This window comes from Nasonia vitripennis, chromosome 1, assembly GCF_009193385.2.
Source record: "Nasonia vitripennis strain AsymCx chromosome 1, Nvit_psr_1.1, whole genome shotgun sequence".
Classification (NCBI taxonomy): Eukaryota; Metazoa; Arthropoda; class Insecta; order Hymenoptera; family Pteromalidae; genus Nasonia; species Nasonia vitripennis.
Window position 1 is genome coordinate 18652696 of NC_045757.1, and position 27239 is coordinate 18679934.

A 27239-nucleotide genomic window follows, 5' to 3' on the forward strand; every position below is an offset into this window, starting at 1 on the left:
TAATCTTATTAATTATCGATTCCTTGATAAAAATTTGAAGTATCAGCAATCCAGCTTATTATGTTTCACGCTTTTTCGCAACTCAAAATCAACACCTTCCTGATACTTACTACCAGTATGAAAATTTATGTTTATGTTTCTATGGTAGAGTTGTAAATGTATATCGATTGTTTGATAGTACGGTGTTGTATATTGATTGTACAAATCAATACGATATGAAGAAAGCTTTTTCCAACATTAGTTATATTGCTTAGCTAACTGAATTCTATAAAAAGTTTATTTTTACAGGAAAGAAAGCTATAATATTCCATCATTAGAAATATCAAAACACATAGGTACTGTACACCCGCATTTTCTGTTGTCTCTCAACTGTTGTTTGAATAATACATAGATCACATAATTTATAAAAATATAATATTTTTTGGAAACCTATATCTAGCACAATGTATTTAGTAAACACGCTCTTGATCAAAATTTCAATAATCACTCGGGTATATAATTTGAAAATATAGATTAACGACTTTTAATTAATGTTCTGTGATAGGCACAGTTTTTAATGATTTATTTCGTAGAATGTGAAATGAGATATAATTTTGGAAACTCGTAAATTTTTATATACCTCTGATAGCCAAGAACAAACGCATGATCTGTACGTGTTCTTATCTTAAAAATTTTAATGCATTTTGCAATTTCTGATAAAATCCTTTGACTGATCGGTAAATTTTTTTAATCGATATCTTGGTTAAGGACCTACATTTGTTGTCATATTTACTTATAACTTAACAAATAACTTTCAAATTCGATTAATTAAATGAAATATCCAACGATTCAGATATATAAAGTATTGTTTGTATACCTCCTTTCGGATAAATAATAACATAATTCAATGAATTTCCAAAAAAAAGTAATCAACGCAGCTATTTTGATAATAGAGAGCATTTAAAATAGGCTAAGCATATTAAAAGATCTACGTAAGTTCAAATGTCATAATTTGTCGTATATATCATTTTATTTATTCAAATTAATTTCTTTTATAGTTTATATATAGTCTATAGATTTTGTTTTGTCGTCACATAATAATATACTTATGAAACTTTCATACGCTACTACAATTTTCAAAGCAAGATTTAGAGCGGATCCCTTAGAAACTTTTGAATATTTAAGAGCTTTGGATCGAATGTGGACTATTTGGCCTGTAGATTCCAAAGCAAGCTGGAAGACAAAAGTTTATCATGAATGTTCTATATGGTTCATAATTACTAACTTGTTCATTACCTGGTTAACACTGTGGATATCAGTTTGTGACTCTTTAGTACGACGCTAAAATTGTAATGTCGCAGTTTGCTTTAATAATCATAGTTGCAAGCCTCCGACTTGTTGCTTATTCTTATACAATTGATGAAATGAGAGCATTGGTAAGAGCAATAAAAAATTATACATATACTTAAGAGGCTATAAAGATTGAAGAATAAGCAAGTGCTGAAATCGTTGACGTAACGATAAACAAGAATACCTTTATATTATGTTCCTTCACATGTACTGAAGAAGATTGCTTAATTTACCAATCGATATTATTCTTCTCTTTCAGTAGTCAGAATTATATTATAGATATCATTTTAAATCTTGAATTCTAACTCTAATTTTTAATGTACTCTAGATAAGTCTATACCATTATTAAACGAGTGAAAGTGCAGGGTGGACATTTTGTCGTCAATTGCATTGCGATTATTCTATTTTTAGGCTTTCTGTCTTTTGAACGTTTTGTCATCACCAACAAATTAAATGTGTTATCTTGCAGAATGAGGAATTGCGATGGTTAGTCTTTCGACCAGATTGGATTTCAAGCTCGTTAGAAGAAAAACAAATAATATCCACGATTATTCATAGATGCCAAACACCACTTGTTACTGTAAATGGACGGACACTCAATATAATGTCATTAAACTTTTTTGCTAAGGTCTTTACTGCTATAAAATATAAAAATATATTATAATATAATAACAAGATAAATACAAATGTTATATTATTGTTTATTACAGTTTATATACACAACAGTATCGCATCTTGATACACTTCATGTCATTATTGAGCGGTCAAGGTCAGCTGAACGCAAAAGTATAATTCAGAGTACAGTCTATATAATAGATACATAAATGGATGTCCTTATCTCATCACATACAATAAGTAGAATACTAATTGTTGAAATGTGCCTTGAAATGGCACGGTCTACCGAAACTTAATTCGACAGGCCAGTAAGGCGAAATAATAACACTTAATGTGGAGTAAAGTATTTATATTTTATCTGGTATATAAGGTAATCTGTAGCTGTCGAGCGTTCGAGAGAGACTGCTGCTTCGAGATTTTGCTGTCCTCGGTCTGCTGGGGGTAGTTTGGAGAGGGAAAGTTTTGCTTGCTAGAATATCGGAGGGAAATGCATTTTAATTGGCGGAACGGTTTAGGAGGAGGAGTTTTGGGCCTGAAGGAGTGTGTGTGCGGGTTTTTCCGAAGTCTTCCAAAAAAGTGTCCAGATGTGGGCTTGAGTCGCGCGCGGGGCGCGCGTAGTTGGCCAAAAAAAAGGGTCGGTCATAAACTGGTCAAGATCCGAGCCGTCCGGAGTCCAGAAGTTGTGCAGATGTGCTTCTACGCTGTGCTCTTCGTCGCACTGGCGATGGGTCGTCCTAAGCCGCGCTCGTCGTCGCGTCGGTTATGGGCCGTCATAAAGAGGGTCTCTGGTTGGGCTCGGCTCTTTGGAAGGAATGTGCGGGATTTATGAATGTGGATTTGAGGAGAGTCGTAGATATTTGTGTGAGGTAGGATTTCAGTCTTCTCGATCGTCTCGATTTACATATTGCTTATTTTGACTTAATTTACTATTGATACGTATATGATGATGATTTACAAATTTATAACACACGACAGTTCATACTCCCCCCCTTGAGAGGGTAGCGATCAATACTTAATTAATTTTGAGTTTACTTATTGTTTCTTGTTTTTCTAAGTTATCGTCTATGGGAAGAACGGCAATCTTGGAGGTTGGTCTTTTTTTAAGTCCGTGTTTCGTTCTGACTGTTACCACGCGGATAATTTTGTCGGCTCCTGGATGTACATCCGTAATAATACCCATATTCCATTGCATCGGTGGTGTGTTGTCCTCTTTGATCAATACGACTAGGTCTTTAGTCAATTTTGGTTCTGCCGCCGATTTGTTGTGACGTATATTCAATTCGTTTAAGTATTCTTTATTCCATCTCTCCCAAAATTGTTGTTTGAGTTTTGACATACTTTCCCATGCGCTTAAGCGATTGTCTGGTATTTTCGTATAATTTTGTTCTGGTAGACTTTTGAGTGAATCGCCAATTAAGAAGTGACCAGGTGTAATTGCTGATAAATCGTTAATATCGGATGATATGCGAGTTATTGGTCGAGAGTTTAATATTGCTTCTATTTCAATGGAAAACGTGTTAAATTCAGCTAAGGTAAATCTTTTGTCGGCCGCTACTCTTTTAAAATGATGTTTGAATTGTTTGACTGAAATTTCCCATAAGCCACCAAAGTTTGGCGAATGAGGCGGAATGAAATGCCACTCTATTTTGTTACTATTGGTAAATTTTTCTAAATTTATTTTTAATTGTTGTGAGTTTAGTAATTCGTATAGTTCATTCAGTTTGTTATGTGCACCTCGGAAGTTAGTACCGTTGTCCGAGTAGATAGTTCCCGGTAAACCGCGTCTCGATACAAATCGTCGTAAAGCTGCTATAAAACCTTCCGTAGATAGATCTTCGACTACTTCTATGTGGATTGCTTTGACTGTCATGCATACAAATATTGCGACGTAAATTTTTGTGAATTTTTGATTTCGATATCGCTTTTCCTTTATAAAGAACGGACCGCAGTAATCTACACCTACATTATAAAATGGTCTAGATTGTGTTACTCTCACTTGCGGAAGGTCACGCATTTTATACTGGCATAATTGCGGATTTGCACGAAAACATATTGTGCATTTTCGGATATTTTTTCTAATTTGGTTGCGTCCGTCGATCGGCCAATAGTTCTCTCGGATTGCGTAAAGAGTATTTTGAATTCCCGTGTGAAAGTGCGCAGTGTGATAATGTTGAATAATTAAATCCGTGAAAAAATTATTTTTTGATAGGAGTATGGGATGACGTTTTGAAAAGGGTGCAATTGCCTTTCTGATTCTACCGCCTACTCTAAGAATGTTTTCTTCATCGATGAATGGATCTAGTGATGCTAAGGAACTTTTCTCATTCAATGGTTTATTTGCCTTTAGTGACGCAATGTCATTTGCAAACACGGATCCCTGAACTAACCGAATAACGACATTTTCTGCTTTTTGTAAGTCTTTGATGCGCATGTCCCGGATTTTGGTATTTGTACGATATTTTTTCGGCAGTCGGAGGCATAATGCGAATATACGTTTTAATTTCATCAAGGATGTCTGATTTTCTATTATTTTTAAAAGATGTGCGCAATATGAATCGGATTTAGTTACGAAGCAATGTGCTTTTTTGATTTCTGGAATTTCGGTTAATCCGATAATATGCGATTCTGGCCACTCAGTTTCGTTTTGTTGTAGCCATGGAGGGCCGTGTAGCCATATCTCGTTGTTGAGAAAATCGTTTGGAAGTTGACCTTTTGATAGAGCGTCGGCAGGATTGTCTTCTGATCTGATGTGTCTCCATGCATGAATCTCGGTTTTTAATTGAATGTCGGCCACTCGATTTGCCACAAACGTTTTTAACTTCGGAGGTGCTGTGTTGATCCAATGTAGTGTTATGCTCGAATCACACCAAAAATATGTTCGATCGACTTGAATGCGAATTGATCGAATAGTGTGCACATATAAATTGGCTAATAACTGCGCGCCGCATAACTCTAACCGAGGTAATGACCGTGTTTTTACTGGTGCGACGCGTGATTTTGAACAGATTAGGGTGATTTTATAATTGCCAAATGTGTCCTTTGATCTCATATAGATGCATGCACCGTATCCAGTTTCGCTCGCGTCACTAAAGCCGTGAATTTGTATTTCATTGGCGTCGTTTGTCAAAATGTGTCGATTGAATGACATGTCTGGTAGGCAGCTTAATTGTAGACAAAACTCATTCCATTGATAGTATATGTCATTCGGTACTGTTTCATCCCAGTCGATTTTGGCTTTCCAGATGTCTTGCATGATTTTTTTTGCAAAGAGGATAATTGGTCCTAGTAGTCCAAGGGGATCGAAGATTTTTGCTATTTCGGACAATATTTTTCTTTTGGTGAATCTCTCAGTGACCGATATGGGTTTAATTTTGTATACGAAAGAGTCCGTTTTGGCGCGCCAGCGAATGCCTAGTGTTTTAAGGGTGTTGTCGTTGCTCAAGTCGAAATTAGCGTCCAAATTTTTTGACTGGATGTCGCTTAATATATTTGGATCATTTGCTGCCCACTGTCGCATATTCATACCGGCGGTCCTTAGGACTTGCGTCATTTGCGTGCAAATTGATCGGGCTTCTTCGACGGAATTCGTTCCCGTTAACATGTTATCGACGTACATGTCTCTCTTTAATATTTTGGCGGCGAGTGGAAATCGTTCTTGTTCATCGTCCGCGAGTTGATGTAGGCATCGAATAGCCAAAAAGGGTGCGGCTGCTACTCCGAATGTTACTGTGTTGAGCACAAATTCTTTAATCTCGTCGTTTACAAACCACAAGATTTTCTGATATTTCCTATCGCTGTCTCGAACGAGAAATTGTCGATACATTTTTTCGATGTCAGCTAAGATTACATACGTGTGCGTTCGAAATCGTAGTAGGAGAGTGATTAAATCGTCTTGAATAGTAGGGCCAACGAGTAGGCAGTCGTTAAGTGAGCATCCGCCATCTGAGGGTGTCACCGACGCGTTGAAAACTACTCGCAGCATCGTTGTCAGACTATCGAGTTTAGGAACTCCGTGGTGTGGCAAATAAAATCCGTCGTCTCCGATGGTCTCTACGAGGGTCATGTGGCCTAATTTTAGATATTCTTCGATGACCTTTGTATATTCGCGTTTGTACTCGTGATCTCGTTGAAATCTTTTTCTCAAATATAATAGTTGTTTCAACGCCGTTTGCTTGGAATTGCCTAATTTACCCTTCGTCTTATCGAACGGCAATGCGACGATGTATCTGCCATCTTTACTGCGTTTTACGTGAGTTATGAAGTGTTCTTCACAATATAACTCGTCCTTTGACAATGTGCGTTCCTCGTCGAGCTTCTCCTCTAATCTCCAAAATCGCTCTAAGTCGAAAGGTAAACTAGTGACAAGGCAACGAGACGATTTCGATAAGTTAGTTGATTCTAGATTTCCGCCCAGGATCCAGCCGAGTTTGGTTTTTTGTAAAATTAGATTATCGTTGTTGAGTATCTTTAGTTGTCCGGGGCAGAGTATTGATAAAGTGGGACCGGATCCGATTAGCATGTCTACGGATGCTGGTTTTTCAAAATGTGGATCTGCTAATTTGAGTTGCTTCGGAATATTTAGTCGGTTCCTCGGGACCGGTTCGTTGGGTACGAGATCGGTTATTTCTTTGACAACAAAGCAAGTCAGTGATTTTTTAAATTCTGAATGAATTGACCGGAACGTGATATCGGTGAGGTAGCTGGCAGTGGTATTTAAATTGTTCATAGCGGTTATGGTCAATGAGCATGGCGATTTAGTTAATTTTAATTTGTTGCACAGGTTTTCGGTTATGAAATTCGCGGTAGAGCAGGTGTCTAATAATACTCGACACGTTATATCCGATCCTGATTTGCCGAGGATTTTCACTGTTGCGCTGGGCATGAGATCGTAAGTCGGCGAAAGATTTGTTGCATAGCAATGTTTTAATTGGTTATAATTAGATAGTCATGCTTTGGCTTGATCAATCTCTGGATCGCTTGTCGAAGGCAGGTCTTGCGACGATGGGAATGTCGGCGTGCCTGCGTTTGAGTTAGTCGATTTTGGTACGTGCAACAATGAGTTGTGTTTTAAGTTGCATATTCTACAATTGCCGCGACGGCATTCGTCTCGATGGTATTTTAAGCAATTTTTACATAAATTTGCGTCCTGTACTAGTTGGATTCTTTGAAAAACGTTTAAACTTCGGAATTTGTCGCATCGGAAAAGATCGTGGTCTTCGTGTGCACACGCTGGGCACTTTTTTCTCGCGGTTACGAAGGTTTTTGCCGAAGATCCAAACTCGAATTTGCGGACCTTTGCCGGCGGACCCTGATGAGTATAAGTTTTGTAACTTGTCGTTTTCCCGTCGTCCTTGGACAACGTTGCTGCCGTTTTGTATAAAAACTCGATCATTTCCTCTAGAGTCGGAATTTTGTCGCGGTCCAGTGTCTCTGTCCATTTTGCGCGGATATTTTTACTTAGTCTTTCTTCGAGGAGTTGAACTACGATTTGCGGTGTCACGGCAATTTTTAAACTCGCCAGTGATTCTATGTGCTGTTGTGCCTTGTCCGCTAGAGTCTCAACTTCTTTGGAATTATCTCTTTCCATTTTAGGTAAATTAAGTAGCAGAGAAATGTGTCGCATTACTATTGTGCCTTTATTTTCATATGCCTTTTCTAATAAACTCCATGCTCGAGGATAGTTTTCCGCGGTCGTAGCGAAGATTTCGATCTTGTTTAAAGCCTCGTTGGTGACTGCCGATTTTAAATAATGTAACTTCTCGACGTCTGAGAAGTCGTCATTGTCGTGTATAAGTGATATGAATGACTGTTTGAATGAAAGCCACCCTTCAGACCGACCATCGAATTGCGGGAGTGGCGCTTGTTGTACTTTAATTTTGCGTTTTCTACTTCGCGAACTTGCGTCGCCGGTCGTCGATGCGGAGCCTGCTTGGCTATTGCTTACTCCGGCATGGATTTGATCTATCTCAGCAAGATGCGTGTGAGCCTTGCCAACGGTTTGATGGTACGTGTTTAAAATAGTTAGTTTCTCTATAGTGTTGTCTTCCGATGGTTCTAAGATATCAATTTCGTCGCAAACTTGATCAAACTGCTCGAATAACGCATGTACGCGATCCGTGCGCGACCGTAACTCGCCATGTTGCGTTTCTTTGTCGAAAGAGTCCAAGAAAGATTTTAACGATTCGATTTCGAATTTAATCGTATTGCGGCGTGTTTTAACAAACTGAATGTGCTGTACGTTTTCCATTGTGTTATATATTTTTTTTGCGTTCTGGTCTACTTCGATATTTATCAAATTGCGTTTCACTCAAAGGTCTTACCTTGATAGTATTGGAGTCGGGCGACTGCTCGATGACGTCTTAGTGTTGACGTTGGATAGATGTTGAATCGATTGAAGATCAGATCGTTCTGAAGGGTCAGTCAAGCGAGGACTGCGTATGTGGTTTGCTGAGTCGTTGACGAGTCAGCGAAGTTGAAATGCGTTTGAGCTTGTTGTATCTCGAATTGGACAGCCAAGCGAGGACTGCCTCCTGAAGTTTCGTGTGATTTTAATTGCACAGTCAAGCGAGTACTGGCTTGAATTTGTTTTCGTTTGTCTGAAACTTGTGGGTTGATCTTAGTTTGGTTGTTGATGGATTAGCTTGCGTGTCTTTCGAATTGTGACAAAGTTATTTACCTGACTCTTGCAGAGGTTTGGCGATATAGTGTAGACTGACTGCGCAGTCGGTAGCCTGGTGTGAAAGTTGTCGATGTATGCGATGTTGATTTGTGATCTCGTTAGCTTGCTCTCCTTTCTTACGAGCGTAATCGTCGTAGATGTTCACAGAGCGTAGTTTCCTTGTTGATCACTGACACTTTTCACTTCAGCTAAAATCCGGCTCGAAGGACCATGTTGAAATGTGCCTTGAAATGGCACGGTCTACCGAAACTTAATTCGACAGGCCAGTAAGGCGAAATAATAACACTTAATGTGGAGTAAAGTATTTATATTTTATCTGGTATATAAGGTAATCTGTAGCTGTCGAGCGTTCGAGAGAGACTGCTGCTTCGAGATTTTGCTGTCCTCGGTCTGCTGGGGGTAGTTTGGAGAGGGAAAGTTTTGCTTGCTAGAATATCGGAGGGAAATGCATTTTAATTGGCGGAACGGTTTAGGAGGAGGAGTTTTGGGCCTGAAGGAGTGTGTGTGCGGGTTTTTCCGAAGTCTTCCAAAAAAGTGTCCAGATGTGGGCTTGAGTCGCGCGCGGGGCGCGCGTAGTTGGCCAAAAAAAAGGGTCTGGTCATAAACTGGTCAAGATCCGAGCCGTCCGGAGTCCAGAAGTTGTGCAGATGTGCTTCTACGCTGTGCTCTTCGTCGCACTGGCGATGGGTCGTCCTAAGCCGCGCTCGTCGTCGCGTCGGTTATGGGCCGTCATAAAGAGGGTCTCTGGTTGGGCTCGGCTCTTTGGAAGGAATGTGCGGGATTTATGAATGTGGATTTGAGGAGAGTCGTAGATATTTGTGTGAGGTAGGATTTCAGTCTTCTCGATCGTCTCGATTTACATATTGCTTATTTTGACTTAATTTACTATTGATACGTATATGATGATGATTTACAAATTTATAACACACGACAGTTCACTAATAAAGGTGATAAGAATACATATATGTTAAATGAAAAAGTAAACTTAATTAATATTAATTCAGTGTTATAAAACTTTCTTGATGCCTCTTTAGCAATTATTGTATAGCAATAATATACGAACTTAAGTAAATATTTACGCTAAACTTATAAAATATGTTAAAAAAAACACTTTGTTAAAATAAATACTATTTTATGAAATGTATGATTCCTTACTGATTTTCTGCTTATTATATATTTTTACATTACTCCACGATCTGAATATTTATGCTGATTTCGCAGTTTTTTGCCTATCATTTGATGGTACTGTCAATATTACAAATGTATGATCGCTGAAGTTTAATCTTTTTTGACCTCAAGTTACTAGAATTAGTATGTGCTACTAAAATCTACAGCATTGATTGTCGATATTTTTATTTAAACTAATTTACTTTTAATATTTTGCTACCAGTCTATTGAACTATAATTATATTAAACCTTTGGTACTCAAAAATATTCATATTTCTATTTCACGTTAATTTCAAAAATATTTTATTTAGATCTTCAGAGGGCTACAATTAAAAAAGCATTATCGATTATTTTTGACACGACATTCATTATTGATATCTATGTCCATAGTTTTAAACCATATAGCATTGAAACATACATTCAGTAAAAGGTAAAGACTTCAAGTTATATTAAAATCTTAACTATCAGTTCACTTATATAACATTAAATAATAAAGGTCAAAAACTTTAAAAATAGTAAGAATTTAATATGATTTGATTTAATGTATATCTTAAATATATAAAGAAATAAACCTCCATCAATCAGTAAATTTAATATAAATGTTTTTAAACTACGATTTGATATATGGTATGTATACTTTATACATAAGCACCCTTTATCAAGCATAAGAGTTTATCTCAAGGGCTAAGCTCACAAAGAAAGTTTCTGGTATAATAATGTTTACTCTCGTGATCTATTTATACATATATCTATACATTACAGTAAAAGTAGGTCACAGCGAGAACTGGTGAAATTTTTACTGGTGCTATATGCTGTGCTACCATACAACAGCGATCATCAAACAATATATTGTATTATTATACGACGAATGTATTCGCAACCTAGTTACGTATTCTTAAATTAAACTGAAAGTGATCATGAAATCAGAAATTTAAATTACTAAAAATTTATCTGATCGCCATAAGAGTAGAAATAGCTATAAATTTTAAAAAAATGCTGGTGTCAATAATAAATATTTGTACTATACAAGGAATTTATTATTTTATATTGTTGTACTTGCAACATAAGTGTCTGAGTTCTTTCCAATAAAAGTTTTATTATTTTTGTTACAGATTATAGATTTGAATATTGGTGACTGCTTTCATCCGAATGAAGTGTTTTGATTCGTATGATAAGTCTAATTTTAAGACTGATCCACAACACGCTATTAATTTTTTTAAAAAATTAGGAAGATTTTGGACGATTTGGCCAGTAAGTGCAAACGCTAGCCGTTTCACAAAAGTTTATCACGAATGTTCGTTGTGGTTCATAATCATCAATTTATTCTTTGCGTCTTTAACGTTATGGATGTCAGTATGCGTTTATCACAAGTATCCCATCTTGATGGCCAAAAATTTATCTCAACTTATGATTATCAGCGATTCATTTACACACTTGGTGCTTTACAGAATCAATCGATCAGAATTACAGGTTATCTTAAGCCTTATTTGTATTCGCTGTTGAGTATGTGTCCGTGAGCACGATAATTTATGCATGTGTGTGCAAGAGTCAGCTTATTATTAGATTTAGTTAAATCTTATAAAATAATACAATGGCATGCTCCTTTCTACGTGTACGTCTGTTTCTAATTATAATATCGGTTTAATTTTTTCATTGTATACAGGTTTTAGTACAAGAAGTTTTTGACTTTATGAAAAACAGTAAACAGAATGAAAAATATATCATGCGTAAGCATTATAATCGCTTTCTTGGACACTACACAATTCTGATTGTATTATATGTAATCGCTTCACTGGCATTTTTTTGTGGTGCATTTATCTTAGGGAAAAAATTTCCTATGGACGCCAGTTACCCATTCTCAACAGATTCTATATTAGTATCCAGCATAATTTTTACTCATCAAACATTTAGTATTGTCCAAAACTCTGTTTTGATAATGATAGATTTACTTGTTATAACGCTCTTCTGGTATGCAGGAGCAAGAATTAAAATATTAGGATATAAGTTCAAAATAGTGGATAGCAACGAGAAGCTGAAAAATTGTATTAAAGAACATCAAAAAATCATTCAGTGAGTTAACTTGATTTTAATGAAACCGTTTTAGTATGAAATCTTAATTTCTATTATTCAATAACTTTAGTAATATGAATCATCAATAGATACTATCAAATAATAAATGCTACGCTATATTGACACTTTTATTTAGATATGTGGCATCTATAGTCAAAGCAGTACGTTTTATTCTGTACAAAACGATATCGATCGTTGCAATCATTATTATTTCGGCTGGTCTTCAGCTACTATATGTACGTATTTTGCAGTTTGCTACATAATTTGTTATAATAAGGCATTAACTTATTAATGTATTGCATACTTCCAGTATGATGCCAAAGTAGTGATATCACAATTTTCCTTAATTATAATCGTCGCTTGCTTTAGAATAATCACGTACTCTTCTACGATTGAAGAAATGAATCAACTGGTAAATAAATTTAAATTTAGCTAATACATTTTAATACATGCTTTGAATAAGTAATCTTGCCATTTATATGAAATAACTTTAAACGTTCTCATACGCACTCATTGTATACGATTACTACTACTGACAACAATACTATTTTCAAACCTACTTAAATTCAAATTATTTCGATGAAAATAATAAGAAAGATTCTTATTTTAGAATGAAGATTTACGATGGACAGTCTATAAATCAAGTTGGTTCTGTATCACGTCGGAAATGAAGCAATGTTTACAAATCTTCATACATCGCTGTCAAATACCATTAGTAACTATTGACGGTCAACTGCTAAATATAATGTCATTAGCATTTTTTGCTAAGGTACATTTATTGTAAATGATATTATTACTCAGATATATGTATATATATATATATATATATATATATATTTATTTATTTATTTACTTTTATTAATCACCATGTATTTTTTTAGTTAATTTACAGTACCGTTTCACATCTTACAACTCTTAGAGCAATAATTGAACGATCATAATCTTAAGAATGTTTGTAAGAACTTATCTTTGCCAACATACTATACAAGCAAAACAATAAAAAAAAATTGATACCCATAATTATATTGTTTATGAAAAGTTATACCTTATAAGTAAAGTAATCGCATGGTGCGCAAATCATAAACCACAAATTATTATCTATCATCGTACTAAAAGCAATGTGATCTAAAAATTACCGTAGATCGTTTTACCATAAAAATTTAGTCTCTTTCAACAAAACGGAAGCGAAGTGGTCTATTAGGCACATTCATCATTAGAAAACGGCTGCATATTTCTGAATACTCATACTCTACTCTGAAGTTTCGAATAATCTATAAAATATTTCAATTACAGTTGTAAAATTACCGAAACGAAACCCATACTATTATAAAATTATAAGTTAGTTAAGTTTTGCTTTCCCAATCTCACCTTTGCAGTAAGCAGCATAATCTCTAACTTAGCTATATTTTCGCCCATACATGATCTAAGACCTTTTCCAAAAGGTAAATAACTGTAGACAGAGAAAGAGTCATCATTTTTAAGCCATCTCTCTGGTTTAAATTTTTCTGGATCTTCAAAATTTTCCTCACGCATGAAAGTAATTTGATTAGCCATAATAAGGTACGTCTAATAAATCAAGACAAAATAATATTAGTAACAAATTTGAATATATTGGATATTTCAATTTTAAATTGTTATATAAATTGTCTTACGCCTTTTGGAATTTTGTAACCATGCAAGATAATGTCTTTTGGTAACAACCTCGTCAGATATGGAAATGGTGGACGTATCCTTAATTATCATAATTTAAATATTAAAATGATTCAGAGTATTTTAACAATTGAATGATTTTACCTTTTTATGATAATAATATAAAATTTAATTAATACTTATGCGAAAAAGATACCTTAAACATTCTTTAATGCACGCATCTAAATAAGGCATTTTTTCTAATGTTTCTTTATTCAGAATAGGGTAGTCCTTAGTCTTGGAAATTATTTCATTGAATAATCTTTTCTGCACTCGTGGGTTTTTTGCCAGGAAATACAGCAAAAAAGCTTGGCTATTTACTGCCTAGATTTCAATAAGAAAAGAGAAAATTAAAATGTCATTAAATATCATGTACTAATTGGAATATCAGCAGAAATATTACAGCTTGGACTCCTAGAATAATCATGTCCATTAACAATGTTGACACTTCGTCGGGATTCAAAGAATGGTCTACAAGAAGATTCTCGATAATAGACGAACAAATGTTCTCATTTTTGTTATATTTCGAAGGAGACTCATGAAGCCTACTGCTTTGGATTATTCGAATATACTTTCCAATTGTTCTAATTAAAAAAGGATAAATTGGTTATTTTTAGTACGCAAGAAATATTAATTTTAATGATTTGTATAAAATGATGCACGAATAAGAATAAAAATTGGGTTGCAATAAATTAATCTTATTAACAATAATGATCCAAAATAGGTATTTTTTAGCATATCTTACTCGTCAATGACATCGCATGAATTGAACAATTTCTTGCTAAAGGGCGTTTCCATGAATCGCCAGACTTGAAATCCAGTTTCACATCGACTCATATAAAGATGAGCTGTAGAGAGAGCATCTATAAGTCGAGAAGCTTCTGATGTTTCACTGTAGCCTGTTGATTCGAGGTAACCTAACTTTTTATTCAATAATATAATCCAGAAGGATTCCATGCCCCAACGCAATAGTTCTTGGTTAAAATTGCCCGAGACCTATAAGAATGTTAATCTATACTTTCATTTGGTTTCAAAAATAGTTTAATTAGGACTCGGAATATATACAAAATAATACCTCATCCTGGCGATTTTTCATCAGTCGGATTCTTTGAAGTAATTCATCGCACGTGATTTCAAGTTTGGCAAATTGGTTATTAATTTGTTTTTTTATTGGCATTTCCAAGGTTTTCTTAATTTTCAACCATTCTAGACCTTGTGTTTCTTGTCTATTGATCAAATAAAAAATAAACGTTATTTTTATGTAATCAAAAAAAATGTTATAATTCACACCAAACAAATGGTTGCAATAAGTAACTTAGGAGTACTACCACCATCGATAATAAATTAAATTTTAAATAAATATTAATATATACAGTACCTCGCTTTTTTGAAACGTTATATAGGAAAATAGATATTTAATGCCTATTGTTTATTTTGCTAACTCGGTTCTAAAACATGCATTACAACTGAAACATACGCGGAATAGGGACCAGCAAATCGATATTTTCTGTAATTGAGCCGATAGTGCTGAAGTATGTCAATCGCACTCCTAGTTGCATCATCATTTTCTTCATTAAAAACCTTTTGAATGTGCTCAGGTCTGTAAGATTAGTTCAATATATGTAGAATTTTTTAATTTTACAATATATTCTGAGTTGAAAAATTACCTGTGAATTAAAACAATATCACCTGCAAATGGCCCTTTTAGTTTAACTACTGGCCCGTATTCATCAAACAAATACCTTATCGGAGTTATGTTTCGATTCCATTGTAAACGTCCTAAGAGATAAATGAACACAAAAAGCAGTAAATTAATTGTTCGTTATTTTAGATTTCTGATGTTTTAAATAAATATTATTTGGCTCATTGCTCAAGGCTACGCTTCTTTTATAATTTACTAATAATTCAAATATTTTCAAACTGTTATTAACATGTCTCGAAAGTAAACTAATTTTATGTTCGATTTTAATTTATTATGTACAATAAACTGTTTGTTTAAACATTTATATAAAAACGATATGAAACAGAAAACCAGAGTCATAGTAGCAACATTAACCGTCGAGTAATCGTACCCTCGGTGAGCCTGTTGATCAGTACACTGCGAATCAGTTGCGTACCAAATAGCGGCACGTATTTCCAATACTTTTCCCATAGCTTGAGAATGACTGGGCCAGGCACCTCTTCAAACGGTAACGGGCTATCGTCAAGTTCCGAAACATTTCTAAGTACCGGAAAATCAAGAGGACGCTGGACAGCATCTTCTGGAAGCGAGTTCAGTTGCGATAGTATGGACGATGCATTCCCGCTTGCTTCAGAAGTTGAAACACGCTGATTTAACAGCGATATCGGTAGACCTATTGTTTAAATAGAAAATCTATTGTGTATCATTGAATTCATTATTTTCTTTCCAATGTATAGGTTATCTTTTTGATAATATTAATTTTTTTAATGCACAAACAGTCTTATGAATTAACACGAAAAAGCTGTAATGTCAATATTCACTAATCAGTCAAATGTAATAAAATGATTAGGTTAAATAATCAAAAAATCTATAATAACACATTCTTTGAATGGTTTGCTTACTCATAACATTTTCTTCGTTCATTTTAATACCATCCTGCTTTTCAACTACGGCCGCAGCGCTGCTAGGTTTTGTTGAAAATTTGCAGTTCTTATATTTTGAAATCAGAATCTTGATCTTCTGAAGTCGAAGCAAGTTGCTCGATTTCCTCGTCAGTAATTGCAGCATATTTATATTTTTATGAAATCGCACTTGACAGAATCATTTGTATTTATCAAATTTAAACTCTATTATATAATTAACAATTATATCTGCACGAACAACGGACCTGAGTATATGAAATAATCAAGCACGAAAACTAGAGCAACATGCAGAGAACTAATTAACCATGAATCTCCGTTTAAACAGATAAATATTTATAATATGGTTGCTATGGTGATTCGAGGACGCAATTGTGCTCAGCAAAGTACAGCGAATAGAACATATATACGCATAAGTACTATCGATTCCCTTATTGATTTCATACATTTTTTCTTTCTTGTATAACGTTTAGATGCTAAATGGTATCTTAAACTTCTAATTTAAGTAATAATAAATGCATTTTTCGCTAAGAAATCTATATTTTATTTAACATTACCGCATAAATACTTCTGAGCAATTTTTTGCTTTTAATTATGAATAGGACACGAATAATATAATATAACAATATAAAACGCAAGTAATGTAAATTAATATGGAAAAATTCGTCGCGCCCTATTTCATAGTAAACCCAAATTTCTCAGACATTCTTCTTAATCTTATACGACGTTTATACGTTAATAGAATTTAACGTATATGATAATTTTACATTTATCGACACATTTGCACATTTATTCTTACATTTGCACTTATAAATTTTTAAAATATATGTTAAAATTATGAAATGTTGTTTTAATGTATAGAATGATTAACCAAAAATGTGGATTTACAATATTGATTTTTCAATATTTAGTTAACCCTTTTTTTATTTAAAGATATGTAATATAATGCATTATACATATGTATTAATAACCGCCACAACAATTATGTCATTTACAATAGGCGTAAACATGACTAAATCTTGTATACTTCTTCGTAAATATATATACATTCTTGAATAGTTTTTCAGTATGAAAATGCAAATAGATTTTTGAATATGTTTCTAAAATAAGACAGCGTTAACCATCAAAGTATTTGTTCGTCACTCTGTAAATACTTTTTCAAATATAAATATTTTGTCTTATTATACTATCATAATATTTTGATTTGTTTTTTATATATATATATATATATATATATATATATATATATTATACATATATATTAAGTAAATAATGGCACACTGTAGCATCATCTTTAGTTATCTTATTTTACAATATAACTTGAGTAGGTTCAGCTGTTTAACGAAAATGCAACAAATAATGTGGAATTCACGTTTATATTTTAATAACTATACGGAATTTTGAAATTTGCAGGTTATACGCAGGCTTTTGTGAGACGCGATAGAACACAGTCGATTATGATATAGAACGTATTATTACTTAACATTTTAAAAATTTTTGTGCATAAAATTTTAGAATGGATTACTAAATACATTTTCTGAATAAGTTTCCTAAAAGTCATTAAATCATTTTACAGAACATCTGATTCTACGTATATATCTTCATCACCGGAAGTTCTTATTGCTTTATCTTTGTGCATTGTAATTAAAAATGAACTATTCGAATTGGTTTTATTAAAGGGACAATCTTTTGATATTTTTGCAACTTTTTCTGTTTCCTTCATATGTCGCCATTTCATACGACGATTCTGAAACCACACTTTTACCTAAAAATTTAATTCGACTGTATGAATTTTAACAATCATTATAATGATGTAGATGTACACATTGGAATACAAATATAGTTCATAAAATAAGAAATAATTATTAACCTGTGCATCTGTTAAGCCCAGCGTTGCCGCTAACTGTCGCCTGTCCGGCTTTGTAATGTATTTTTGTATAGCAAATCGTCTTTCCAAGCCTTTCCGTTGCAGCGAACTAAAAACTGCTCTTGACCACGATCTTCGTCTGCAGTTGGTGTTTCCGAACTGATTAGGAGGACTAGCCGATGTTGTTATAGATTCTAAAAAACCAAGTGTTTGATAAGCTAATGAGCAGCCGATTTTTTCTTATTTATACATTACCGGTGAATAATTTTACGTTTAAAATCTTTTAAGTTAAACAAAGATCAAAGCGCGTATTCTACGAACAGGGTTATAAAATCTGATTCTGAAAAACAATTAGGTAAGTCTGTTTAGAGATTGACCGCACATCTTTAGAAGGGTAATAATCAAAGCGAATGCGGAGTAGGGAGAACTCTTCAAGGTTTGCTGAGAGATGTCTATTTAGATGGATTTTCGTATTCGTCTGGTCCAAGTTACAACCCCCCAAGGCGGACCACTTCTGTTTGATTTATAACCGCGCTAAGGTATACAACATGTGCATTCGTTTAAACACTTGAGTTCCCTCAACTCGAGATCTTTTTGGTAGTTTCTTCCTTGGATATGCTTCTCTAAATGCCCCCTTGCATTTTCGCTTAATGTCAAGTAAACGCGTATTTTCTTAATACCAACATTGATAGAAACTATAAATATTTTTACAAAATCATAAAAATCTTCTTACGAGATGTAATTTTTTGAAGTTTTTTCTATGTGTATAATATGTCTAATATGTTTGCTATAGAAAATATTAAGAAGCGTCTTTTTATACATGTTTCTTACTGTACGTATTGTTTAAAAGAGATGTAATTACTTTTCCGAAATCATTTATAATACATTTGTTATAGAATACCTTTAAGAACAGGTCGCACGGGTGAAGGCCTGATGATAGTATTAGAATTTCCAAACAGATTTTCAAAACGATTTGTAAATGCAGTAACTGGATGTGTATCAGGATGTTGAATATAGGGAATATTTGAATAATTCGCAAACAAATCGCATGATCCATAATTTCCATGATCCAAATATGATACAGAACACGTCGAAATGTTATGTATGCTTGATTTTTCTGAAAAAAAAAATGTAAAAAACGTTCGTTAGTGGTATGCAAATAGAAAATTATAACTTATTGTTCTAGCACAGTTTTGTAAGCTTGGACAATTAATTTTGTCCATAGGAAATAAAGAGACGGTATTTTTATTATGACATCATTCTATATACTTCAATTTTATTGAAATGTGCATTTAATATTCTTAAATTGTTAATAAGTAAATATTCATATTATTTCGTATTTGTGGCTACCACTAAATTAAGTATTAAGGATTTTGGTGCATTAGTTGGAGAAATAAGAAACTCAAAATAAAATCGATTAATTACATAAATGCTTCATTACATTACCTGAATTTTTAGAAGAACATCCTATAGACAATATTTTTTCCATGCCAAAACTTAGATATTTAACACCGCAATTCGTTGTCATTTTTGAGCCACAAAAGATCGTTTTAAATAGTCTGAATAACATAAATCAGAATTTTTCGAATGAAACTGTTAGAAAGATTGATGACTTGTTCCTCGCAAACAATATATTTAACTCATTACTTTTAAAATCCGAGTAGAACGTTGAATGAACAAAATTAAGCGTCCGACTGAGTACATGAGCATATTCTTACTAGACTGGCGGTGAAGGAATTTTCTTTTTCAAGAAAAAGCCATCCTTACTCATGGCAAGACGTCAAGCTCTCTCTGATTGGCTCTTGGTCGCTGTTGGGTAGGCGTTGCACGGGAAGGATTGGTCCGGAATGGAGCGTAAAGAGAACTGCTCCCGGGCTGAGAAGATGCTGTACAAATAAACTCAAACATCACATTGTTGTTAAGAATAGCTGACTTCGAAATTAAACGATTCTCTTCAACCATTATTGTAATAAATTTTTTATCTGCGTTTCTTTGACTAATGGCTGTATACCAGAATGATTATTTAAGGAATCAACATGTTACAATAAGCTAATATCAGTATGATAATAGATTTTATATGGCTGCATTGCATTTTCTACGGTATTTTGAAAATAATAAAATCATGATTTTATACAAATTATTATTTAAATATGATCTCTATCTTTATTAAATCTAGTTTACACAAAATTCTACTATACTTTTTATGTATTAATTATACTTATTTGTAAAACAAGTGTGTTATTATCAAATGACTGTCATAAGTCAAATACACACATTTATAAATTTTACTATAAAATTGGGAATGTAACATTATAAAGGTAGCAATTTTTTAGCATTACAGTATTTAAAACAAATTTCGTTCGTTGTATATATATATATATATATATATATATATATATATATATATAACATTGCATAAATATAGTAAATTATGTAAGTGCATCGATCAAAAACATCGTAACGTTACCCCAGGTCTCGTATAGATAAGATAAGAAAAAGGCGCAAAATTGTATATATAGCTAATGCATGTTTTACTTATAAATGCAGGCAGACGTTTAGTTTTACATACATGACATTTTTTTCTTAAAACTAAATCTTTTTCTCGTTATATGAGTTCGAATATATTTTGACTAAAAATATGCATTTAAGGAGGTTCGATAGCTCCGGGCTTGCGGGAAAGAGAGAGAGAGAGAGAGAGAGAGAGAGAGAGAGAGAGAGAGAGAGAGAGAGAGAGGCTCCCCTTTCTCCCCGCTCGCAGCCCCGCTCACAGCCCACAAGCTTTTCTTTACGTTTCTGCTCCCGTACATGGAATCTCTGTTAATCGTTCTACAATTTTGTGTACATGTTTATAAATGATTTCCTGATTATCCGTTAAATTTATTATTCGCTTCTTATTATTGTTGAGTGTTTCTATCATTTTTAAAGTTATTCCATAAGAGCCTGTGTATGAGAGCCTAAAGTCAAAAACTGTATTGTCAATCGATCTGATATTTTACCAGTCGGCGCATAGCATGTTTATTAACAGATTTTAATTTTTTTCAAAATATTTTAAGCATATTCATTTTGGCATTGAACTTCGTTAATACTAAACATCGTTCTTATAAAATTATTATTTCATAGATTTGTTGTTATTGGCTTTTTGTTATAACTAAAGCTTCATTATGGGTAAGAAATATTTACTTAACTTTTTTTAAATTGATCTGTGTAGATTATAGTTCTCTCAAGGAAAACTACACGCTTATGCATTTTATCAAGAGAAAAATAATTTGACACACAATGTTTCCTACTGATTAGGTATACAAATACATTTCTAAATTAACAAGATCCGTATTTACGATGCAATGCATCTATAGTGTAGCTCTTATGATATTCCTGTAGAATGTTCGTTTTGTGTTTCTTTATATGTTTTATGCGTGCGTACTTAGCCATATGGTTATCTTTGTATAAGGAAGTGCCGTAGGATATACAATCTTCAGTTTATTTAAACTGGCTGGAGCTGCTCCAAGCTGCAGCCTCTCTCCGAACCCAACGTGCCGAGAATAATCTGGTCGAGTATGTACACAGATTGCGATTCTCTATTCGATTTTATTAGGTTTTAAGATTTTCATTTAAAGCTTATAGGTGTTAAATGAAATAATAATTTAGTTGGAAAGAATGGAGCATAAGCAAATCATACGATATGCTAAATTTTATTACTATATATTGCGTTTGCTATATCTGTTGTAGAATAAAATTCACTTATAACAATACTATCATTCCAAACAGGAAAATTTACCTCGTTCGATATAATTATAGTTAGCTTATGTAAGAATCCAACGATTTTCGCGTTTTTTGTACATATTGATCCAGCCTAAAAAGACTCATTTTTGACTGACACGCAATTAAAAACTAAATATGCGAGCAATAAAGTCTTTATTTTATTACTAATAAGATAAACTTCTTCTGTAATGTGTATATATATATATATATATATATATATATATATATATATATATATATATATATATATATATATATATATATATATATTCGAACGTCCGCGCGTTACATAAAGAAATGGTTAGCACTTAGGGCTGAATTTTCACACTTGGCCTATAACAGCCTTCTTAGTGCACAATAACGATGCCTGAGAGGAATAACGACGTATCCCGGGCTCCGCTTCTGGAACGATCTATCCCGGGATAAAAATTGCACATGTATATTTATAGTCTCTTTTCAACATACCTTGATCTTCTAAACGATCATATTCACTTCGTTCAAAGGGCGGAGAAAAAGAGAAAGCAAATTTAATTGTTTACAAGATTAAAGTATGTGTAAAAAAGACTATTAATAATACTATAAATATATGTTCAATTTTCAAGTATAATAATTAGAAATCTTGCAGGGTTGCTATTACAAAATTGAAGAAAAAAAACGTGCCCGAGATACGTAGTTCTTTAATCGGAACCCGTGATACATCGTGCTTGAAGCGGGTCCGGAGATACGTCGTTATTCCTCTCAGACGTTGATATACTATTAATTCATAATAACGAAAATAAACAATTATTTATACAAAATGTCTTTTCATTTGGGTCATCAAACATATGGGTCATCATTTTAAAATAAATAATTATGTAAACAGATTTCTTGAATAACGTTCTATTTACTCATTTGTATGTGAATTTTATGTAATATCTTCTAAAATAGTAAATACACTTAAAATCGATTTTTTATTGAATGACTACTGTAATCACTTGATAGCATAATCATTCCTCTGTACAGATGTTCCACGTCGCAATCGTATTCTAGAGGATCATACATGTAGAGATTTCGCTTTGGTCGTTTAATCTTTTGCAAACTCTGGAATAAGTACAAATAAAATTAAAATGTATTGGATATAATGATTTGACCTTTTAACAAAGTACTGTTAATTATTATCGGTATGTAGTTTTTAAAGTAATGAAAAATATACTCGCCAAAAGTAATATTCTCTATTCGCATTATTCATATTTTTCTAACAGTTATTTCTTTCGATAGGTCAAAAACATAAAAAAATATAAGAAGTCTTAAAGTTCCCTGCTCGACATAATAGCAGCAAAACTACTCGTACAAAATGATAATATGTATCAGCTGCTTATACTTGTGACGCGTAAACTAGGAGATATACAAAGATATCACTTACTAAAAAAAAGATAAAACTTTTTTATATGCTTTTCATCTATATGCGTTTTTAGATGTAATGGCTACAGTGCTTGCTAGATTATACACCTTATCTATTAAGAACACTTAAATCTTTCCATGCAGTAAAATAATTAAGAAATATAAGTATCCAATGTAATTACCGCTTTGCTATACGTAAAAAAATAGAAAAACGAATATAACATCTCGTAGTTCTGATTTCAAACGAAACTTTCTTACTGGCATCTATCTTATAACTATTTAGAACTAAATTTAAAAAAAGAAAAAATACTGCACCGAGAGTACGATGACGTTTGACTGGTTATTATTGTTTTGATTGCGCCTTATAGCCGTGATGATCAGAGTTAGCAAGTATCCGCCAAAAGCTAGAAATGATAGAGCTGTCACAGTCAACTGAAATATCTTAGATATCTTGGAATCTTTGCCTTTTTCGTCCCATTCTTCATATCTACGGATCGGCTTGTTACCGATTCTTTTCAATGGCATCGTCATAGGCAATGATAACGCTGACGACGTCCTTCCTTCTGGAGAAACGTCATACTCATCCACGCCTATTAACATTGAAACATTCGAATAAGTATACATGCATTTTTCTTAGTGTAATATTAAAAAATAAAACTTCGTCTGGGAAGAAGGAATGTCTTAATTCCAGAACTGTTATTAATTAAATAAAAATAATCTCCTATTTGTATAATATTATATATACATAAATAGTTAAATTTTTATACTTATACACGTACTTTTCTTAACAAAAGATGATTTTATTTTTATTAATTTTTCTAGTGGTAATTCACTTAAACTACGCACTTCGTCGAGATAAAAATTTACATTTGTCACGTTTGCCTCACAGAATTTTAATACAAACAGTATAAGATAAAGCACGAAGGTATGAAGAGTGGGCAATGAAGCCATTTTTATGGTTGTCGTTTTATACTAATGTTAAATTTTGAATCACAACTTATAACTAGTATTTTATAAAAAATGCTCAGAGGACTTTTGATTAGAAAGGAATGGTGTACACATTACTGAACAGGTGTTACATCTGACTGTAGAAGGTGCGAGTTTGAGTTACCGTTAAATAATTATAATTCTCGCATGGGTAGCAGAGCGATAAGTACATGCGGCGACAACGGCTTTTTTGATGACGGAGAAGGAAGACAATTTTCTAGAGAGTGTTCGTCATAATTATGGTCATTTTGATTGCTCTTCTAGTCGACATGCTTTACAACTGACACGAAAAAAAGTACCCTGCACTTGCAACCGAAGTGTTCATTTGACAAGATGTCCTCAGCCCTAGTTTTATATGGTACGATTTGGATATTTCTAATATCATTTGCTTGCGGCTCTTCCGAAGGTATAATTTTCATAAATATGTGTACCCATATTATTATAAATTAATTTCAAACATATAATAAATTTAGACAACAAAAATATTAACAAAAAATACTTTTGATTTCAATTTTTATTTAGGTGTCTTTGATAAAATAAAAGCTGGTTTGCAGAATGCTAAAAATTATATAGAAACAGCCAGAGATATTGCAGACCTTGTTTCAAAGAGCTTGAGACCTAAAATACCACCGAAGAAACGAGGAGATGAAGCTGATTTTAGTGAAGAGTATGTGAAAAAGGATTACGAACCTACACATTTAGTATCTACTTTCTTTCGTTTGCTTGGATTAGATTCTAAAAAAGTGACCGCAGTTGCCGTTAATAGTTTTATATTCTTCGCCCAAATGGTAATGTACACGTACACACAATATATTTTTTGCACGCACAACTTTTTTTTAGTTTGAGATCAATTAGCAACTGAATGATAAGTACTATGACGAAATCTTCAATTGAAAATTTTCGTACTGGACGCTTTTTTTCTGGGTTTTCTTTTTGAACTATGAAAAATAATACATAGAAATCTTACGCAGTTGATCAATTGAATAGATATTATCTTATTTTGACACCATATACCACTTTCCATGAATTCCATCAACCAAATTTACTTTTAAAATCAGTACATGTACTTTGAGTTAAAAAACTATAACAGAGATCTCGTTAGTATCGTCCAGTTACCAATATAATGTTCCATTTAATACATACTGATAAAATAATACTGTATCTATATCAGATTAGTGAACTTTTCAAATTAACTCCAAAAGTACAACGTGCCAATACTATAAATGAAGAAACAAATCCATTAGATCCAATTCAATTGATGATCGACAGCGAAAATGAAAAGGTAATGTAGTTCATTGAAATTCAAACAAAATTAGCAACAATAAGTGTATATGTTATATAGTTGTTACTTAATATATTTAATAAGATGTATTGATTCAAAATAACTATTTTCAGGTGCAAAATCTATTAAAAAAAGCCAAAGATACAGATTTACCAAATCAGCTAATTGAGCATGCTGATAGTTTTGACTCATCATGCATAAAACTTCTACTATGTAAGACATCTCCCTTTATTTGGGCAGCTCAAAATTCACTAGAAGCTAGTAAAAAAAATAACCACCACGATATTACATTATGGCTACCTTCGAAAGAAAAATTTGAAGAATACGCTGATGAATGTGAAGATAAACATACCGATTGTGAATTAAATTTTGCTCTATAATATGATAAAATACGTAACACTGTGATTGTAAAGACTGAATGAAATTCATTTTGTTTCGAAAAAACTAAATAAATTATCCAAATAGATTGGTCGAGTTCAAAAATATAGGAATTCGGCTAATAAAGTGTACATATACTTATTTGGTTTAATAGATATCATTGTTTTATTTTCGTATATAGATAAAAATAATTTAATCAATTACTTGACATTCTTCTACTTTCATCTGCTGAGTTTTATTACTTCTAAACAAAAAACTGGATGATTTGTAACAAAAATTAATAACAGATATGATTACTGTTTTTTACTTCGGTTAATTAATAAAGTGAGCGAGTATGCCAACATAATTGATGTAAGCAATACCACACTTTTTATATTTTTTTTATCAAATAATATAACTAATACACTGGAAATAAAATTTTTGTAAAACGCCATCTTGGAAACCCAAGATTTTTTATAAAAAGGTTTTTTATTACTATTTCTATAGATTCCTCGCAATATTTATTCTCTCTCTCTCTCTCTCTCTCTCTCTCTCTCTCTCTCTCTCTCTCTCTCTCTCTCTCTCTTTCTTTCTTTCTTTAAATATAATAACATGTCATATATATATATATATATATATATATATATATATATATATATATATATATATATCTTTTTTATACAAACTAAAAACTAGGACGGTACTACCAAATAATGCATTTTTGAGCTCCAAGACAAAGGACACATTGTTTTATAACATCCATTACAAAACCAATAATAATATAATTTATCAAAATTATTAAAAATAGAAATTTATTTAATAAATGTGTATTTTTAATAATAGTAAAATTGTATATGCCGCTCTATTATTAAACATTTGTTATTCTCTATTAATTTTAAAAACTTTTGAATTTACTTAAATTTATAAAACATATTAATATTTCTAATCGTGAAAGAAATTATGCATCATGTATAATGTATATGTTATTTCTCGTACCTTTCAGAAATTTATTTTTGGTTCCTTCATTCGATTTGGGTACACATTTATTATTGAAATATTTTAGTATTCAATTCTAATTACTCGAATATAATTATATTAACATTACTGGTTTAAGAGAGTACTATTGGTTCTTAATTGTTGTTGGATTTATATTTAAACTGATTTGTATATAAGTTTTAAAGAGCATCCACTAATCCTCCAAAGAATGTATCATTTATTTGATGTGAATCACTGCAAAATGAATATAAAAAATTTTATAAATTAATATATTTCCTAGATATTCCCTGGTAGAAATTCGAATATTTAAAATGGGCTGGAAACTATGAAATGGCTATAAGAAATAGCCTAGTCATAACTTGTGATGAAACGCTTTTTCTCCCATTTCTTGAGCATTTGTTGGAATAAACTTAACCTTAAATCTTTCGTATTGATATTATTCCTTGTGTCGTACACTAATT

General features: G+C 32.7%; 6 protein-coding genes across 8 annotated transcripts; 2 read left to right on the forward strand and 4 right to left on the reverse strand.

Moving 5' to 3' along the window:
• Nucleotides 1-2956: 2956 nt before the first annotated feature.
• Nucleotides 2957-6670, reverse strand: LOC116416564. Its single transcript, XM_031925460.1, has one exon. The coding sequence runs from the start codon at nt 6668-6670 to the stop codon at nt 2957-2959; it is 3714 nt and encodes a 1237-aa protein (XP_031781320.1).
• A 4269-nt stretch (nt 6671-10939) lies between these two features.
• Or43 (odorant receptor 43) lies at nt 10940-12801 on the forward strand. Its single transcript, NM_001190561.1, has 6 exons — nt 10940-11260; nt 11454-11860; nt 11997-12096; nt 12171-12272; nt 12471-12629; nt 12742-12801. Exons 1-6 carry the CDS (start codon nt 10940-10942, stop codon nt 12799-12801), a joined length of 1149 nt encoding a protein of 382 aa, NP_001177490.1.
• On the reverse strand, nt 12697-16600 carry LOC100114559 (probable cytochrome P450 12a5, mitochondrial). 2 transcript variants are annotated; one of them, XM_008209927.3, is made up of 11 exons: nt 16133-16600; nt 15622-15903; nt 15217-15328; nt 15027-15149; nt 14625-14775; nt 14295-14545; nt 13953-14133; nt 13707-13873; nt 13513-13591; nt 13229-13426; nt 12697-13131 (listed from the first exon to the last, which is right to left on the reverse strand). In XM_008209927.3, the coding sequence occupies exons 1-11, from the start codon at nt 16296-16298 to the stop codon at nt 13021-13023; spliced, it is 1821 nt and encodes a 606-aa protein (XP_008208149.1). In that variant the 5' UTR covers nt 16299-16600; the 3' UTR covers nt 12697-13020. The 2 variants fall into 2 exon arrangements, with proteins under 2 accessions (XP_008208149.1, XP_008208150.1); XM_008209928.4 differs by having other exon boundaries at nt 12843-13131; nt 15667-15903; nt 16133-16598.
• An 829-nt stretch (nt 16601-17429) lies between these two features.
• On the reverse strand, nt 17430-20169 carry LOC103316423 (H2.0-like homeobox protein). Of its 2 annotated transcripts, XM_016983604.2 has the most exons (5): nt 19665-20168; nt 19464-19576; nt 18919-19134; nt 18021-18211; nt 17430-17915 (listed from the first exon to the last, which is right to left on the reverse strand). In XM_016983604.2, exons 2-5 carry the CDS (start codon nt 19543-19545, stop codon nt 17721-17723), a joined length of 684 nt encoding a protein of 227 aa, XP_016839093.1. In that variant the 5' UTR covers nt 19546-19576; nt 19665-20168; the 3' UTR covers nt 17430-17720. The 2 variants fall into 2 exon arrangements, with proteins under 2 accessions (XP_016839093.1, XP_016839092.1); XM_016983603.2 differs by having other exon boundaries at nt 19464-20169.
• Nucleotides 20170-22639: 2470 nt separating this feature from the next.
• On the reverse strand, nt 22640-23950 carry LOC107980822. The gene is made up of 2 exons (XM_016983351.3): nt 23472-23950; nt 22640-22856 (listed from the first exon to the last, which is right to left on the reverse strand). Exons 1-2 carry the CDS (start codon nt 23778-23780, stop codon nt 22713-22715), a joined length of 453 nt encoding a protein of 150 aa, XP_016838840.1. The 5' UTR covers nt 23781-23950; the 3' UTR covers nt 22640-22712.
• Nucleotides 23951-24461: 511 nt separating this feature from the next.
• Nucleotides 24462-26480, forward strand: LOC107980658. Its single transcript, XM_031926449.2, has 4 exons — nt 24462-24549; nt 24666-24931; nt 25315-25425; nt 25539-26480. The coding sequence occupies exons 1-4, from the start codon at nt 24477-24479 to the stop codon at nt 25803-25805; spliced, it is 717 nt and encodes a 238-aa protein (XP_031782309.1). The 5' UTR covers nt 24462-24476; the 3' UTR covers nt 25806-26480.
• The last annotated feature ends 759 nt before the right edge of the window (nt 26481-27239 follow it).

Bases quoted from the DNA above. Each gene is read 5' to 3' on its own strand.
- LOC116416564 (XM_031925460.1), bottom strand. From the start codon at position 6,670: ATGAACAATTTAAATACCACTGCCAGCTACCTCACCGATATCACGTTC.
- LOC107980658 (XM_031926449.2), top strand. From the start codon at position 24,477: ATGTCCTCAGCCCTAGTTTTATATGGTACGATTTGGATATTTCTAATA. The intron at 24,932-25,314 runs GTAATGTACACG...TATCTATATCAG, and splicing joins TTATATTCTTCGCCCAAATG to ATTAGTGAACTTTTCAAATT. The intron at 25,426-25,538 runs GTAATGTAGTTC...AACTATTTTCAG, and splicing joins TCGACAGCGAAAATGAAAAG to GTGCAAAATCTATTAAAAAA.
- LOC100114559 (XM_008209927.3), bottom strand. From the start codon at position 16,298: ATGCTGCAATTACTGACGAGGAAATCGAGCAACTTGCTTCGACTTCAG. The intron at 14,776-15,026 runs GTATGTTTCAGT...TTTGATCAATAG, and splicing joins TTTGCTGGTCCCTATTCCGC to ACAAGAAACACAAGGTCTAG. The intron at 13,874-13,952 runs GTAATATTTCTG...ATTGAAATCTAG, and splicing joins TTATTCTAGGAGTCCAAGCT to GCAGTAAATAGCCAAGCTTT.
- LOC107980822 (XM_016983351.3), bottom strand. From the start codon at position 23,780: ATGTATACTTATTCGAATGTTTCAATGTTAATAGGCGTGGATGAGTAT. The intron at 22,857-23,471 runs GTGCAGTATTTT...TACTTATTCCAG, and splicing joins CAAACGTCATCGTACTCTCG to AGTTTGCAAAAGATTAAACG.
- Or43 (NM_001190561.1), top strand. From the start codon at position 10,940: ATGAAGTGTTTTGATTCGTATGATAAGTCTAATTTTAAGACTGATCCA. The intron at 12,273-12,470 runs GTAAATAAATTT...TTCTTATTTTAG, and splicing joins TTGAAGAAATGAATCAACTG to AATGAAGATTTACGATGGAC. The intron at 12,630-12,741 runs GTACATTTATTG...GTATTTTTTTAG, and splicing joins CATTAGCATTTTTTGCTAAG to TTAATTTACAGTACCGTTTC.
- LOC103316423 (XM_016983603.2), bottom strand. From the start codon at position 19,587: ATGTTATTCAGACTATTTAAAACGATCTTTTGTGGCTCAAAAATGACA. The intron at 18,212-18,918 runs GTATTCTATAAC...TTGGTTTTTTAG, and splicing joins CGTGCGACCTGTTCTTAAAG to AATCTATAACAACATCGGCT. The intron at 17,916-18,020 runs GTTAATAATTAT...TTAAATTTTTAG, and splicing joins TGGGCTTAACAGATGCACAG to GTAAAAGTGTGGTTTCAGAA.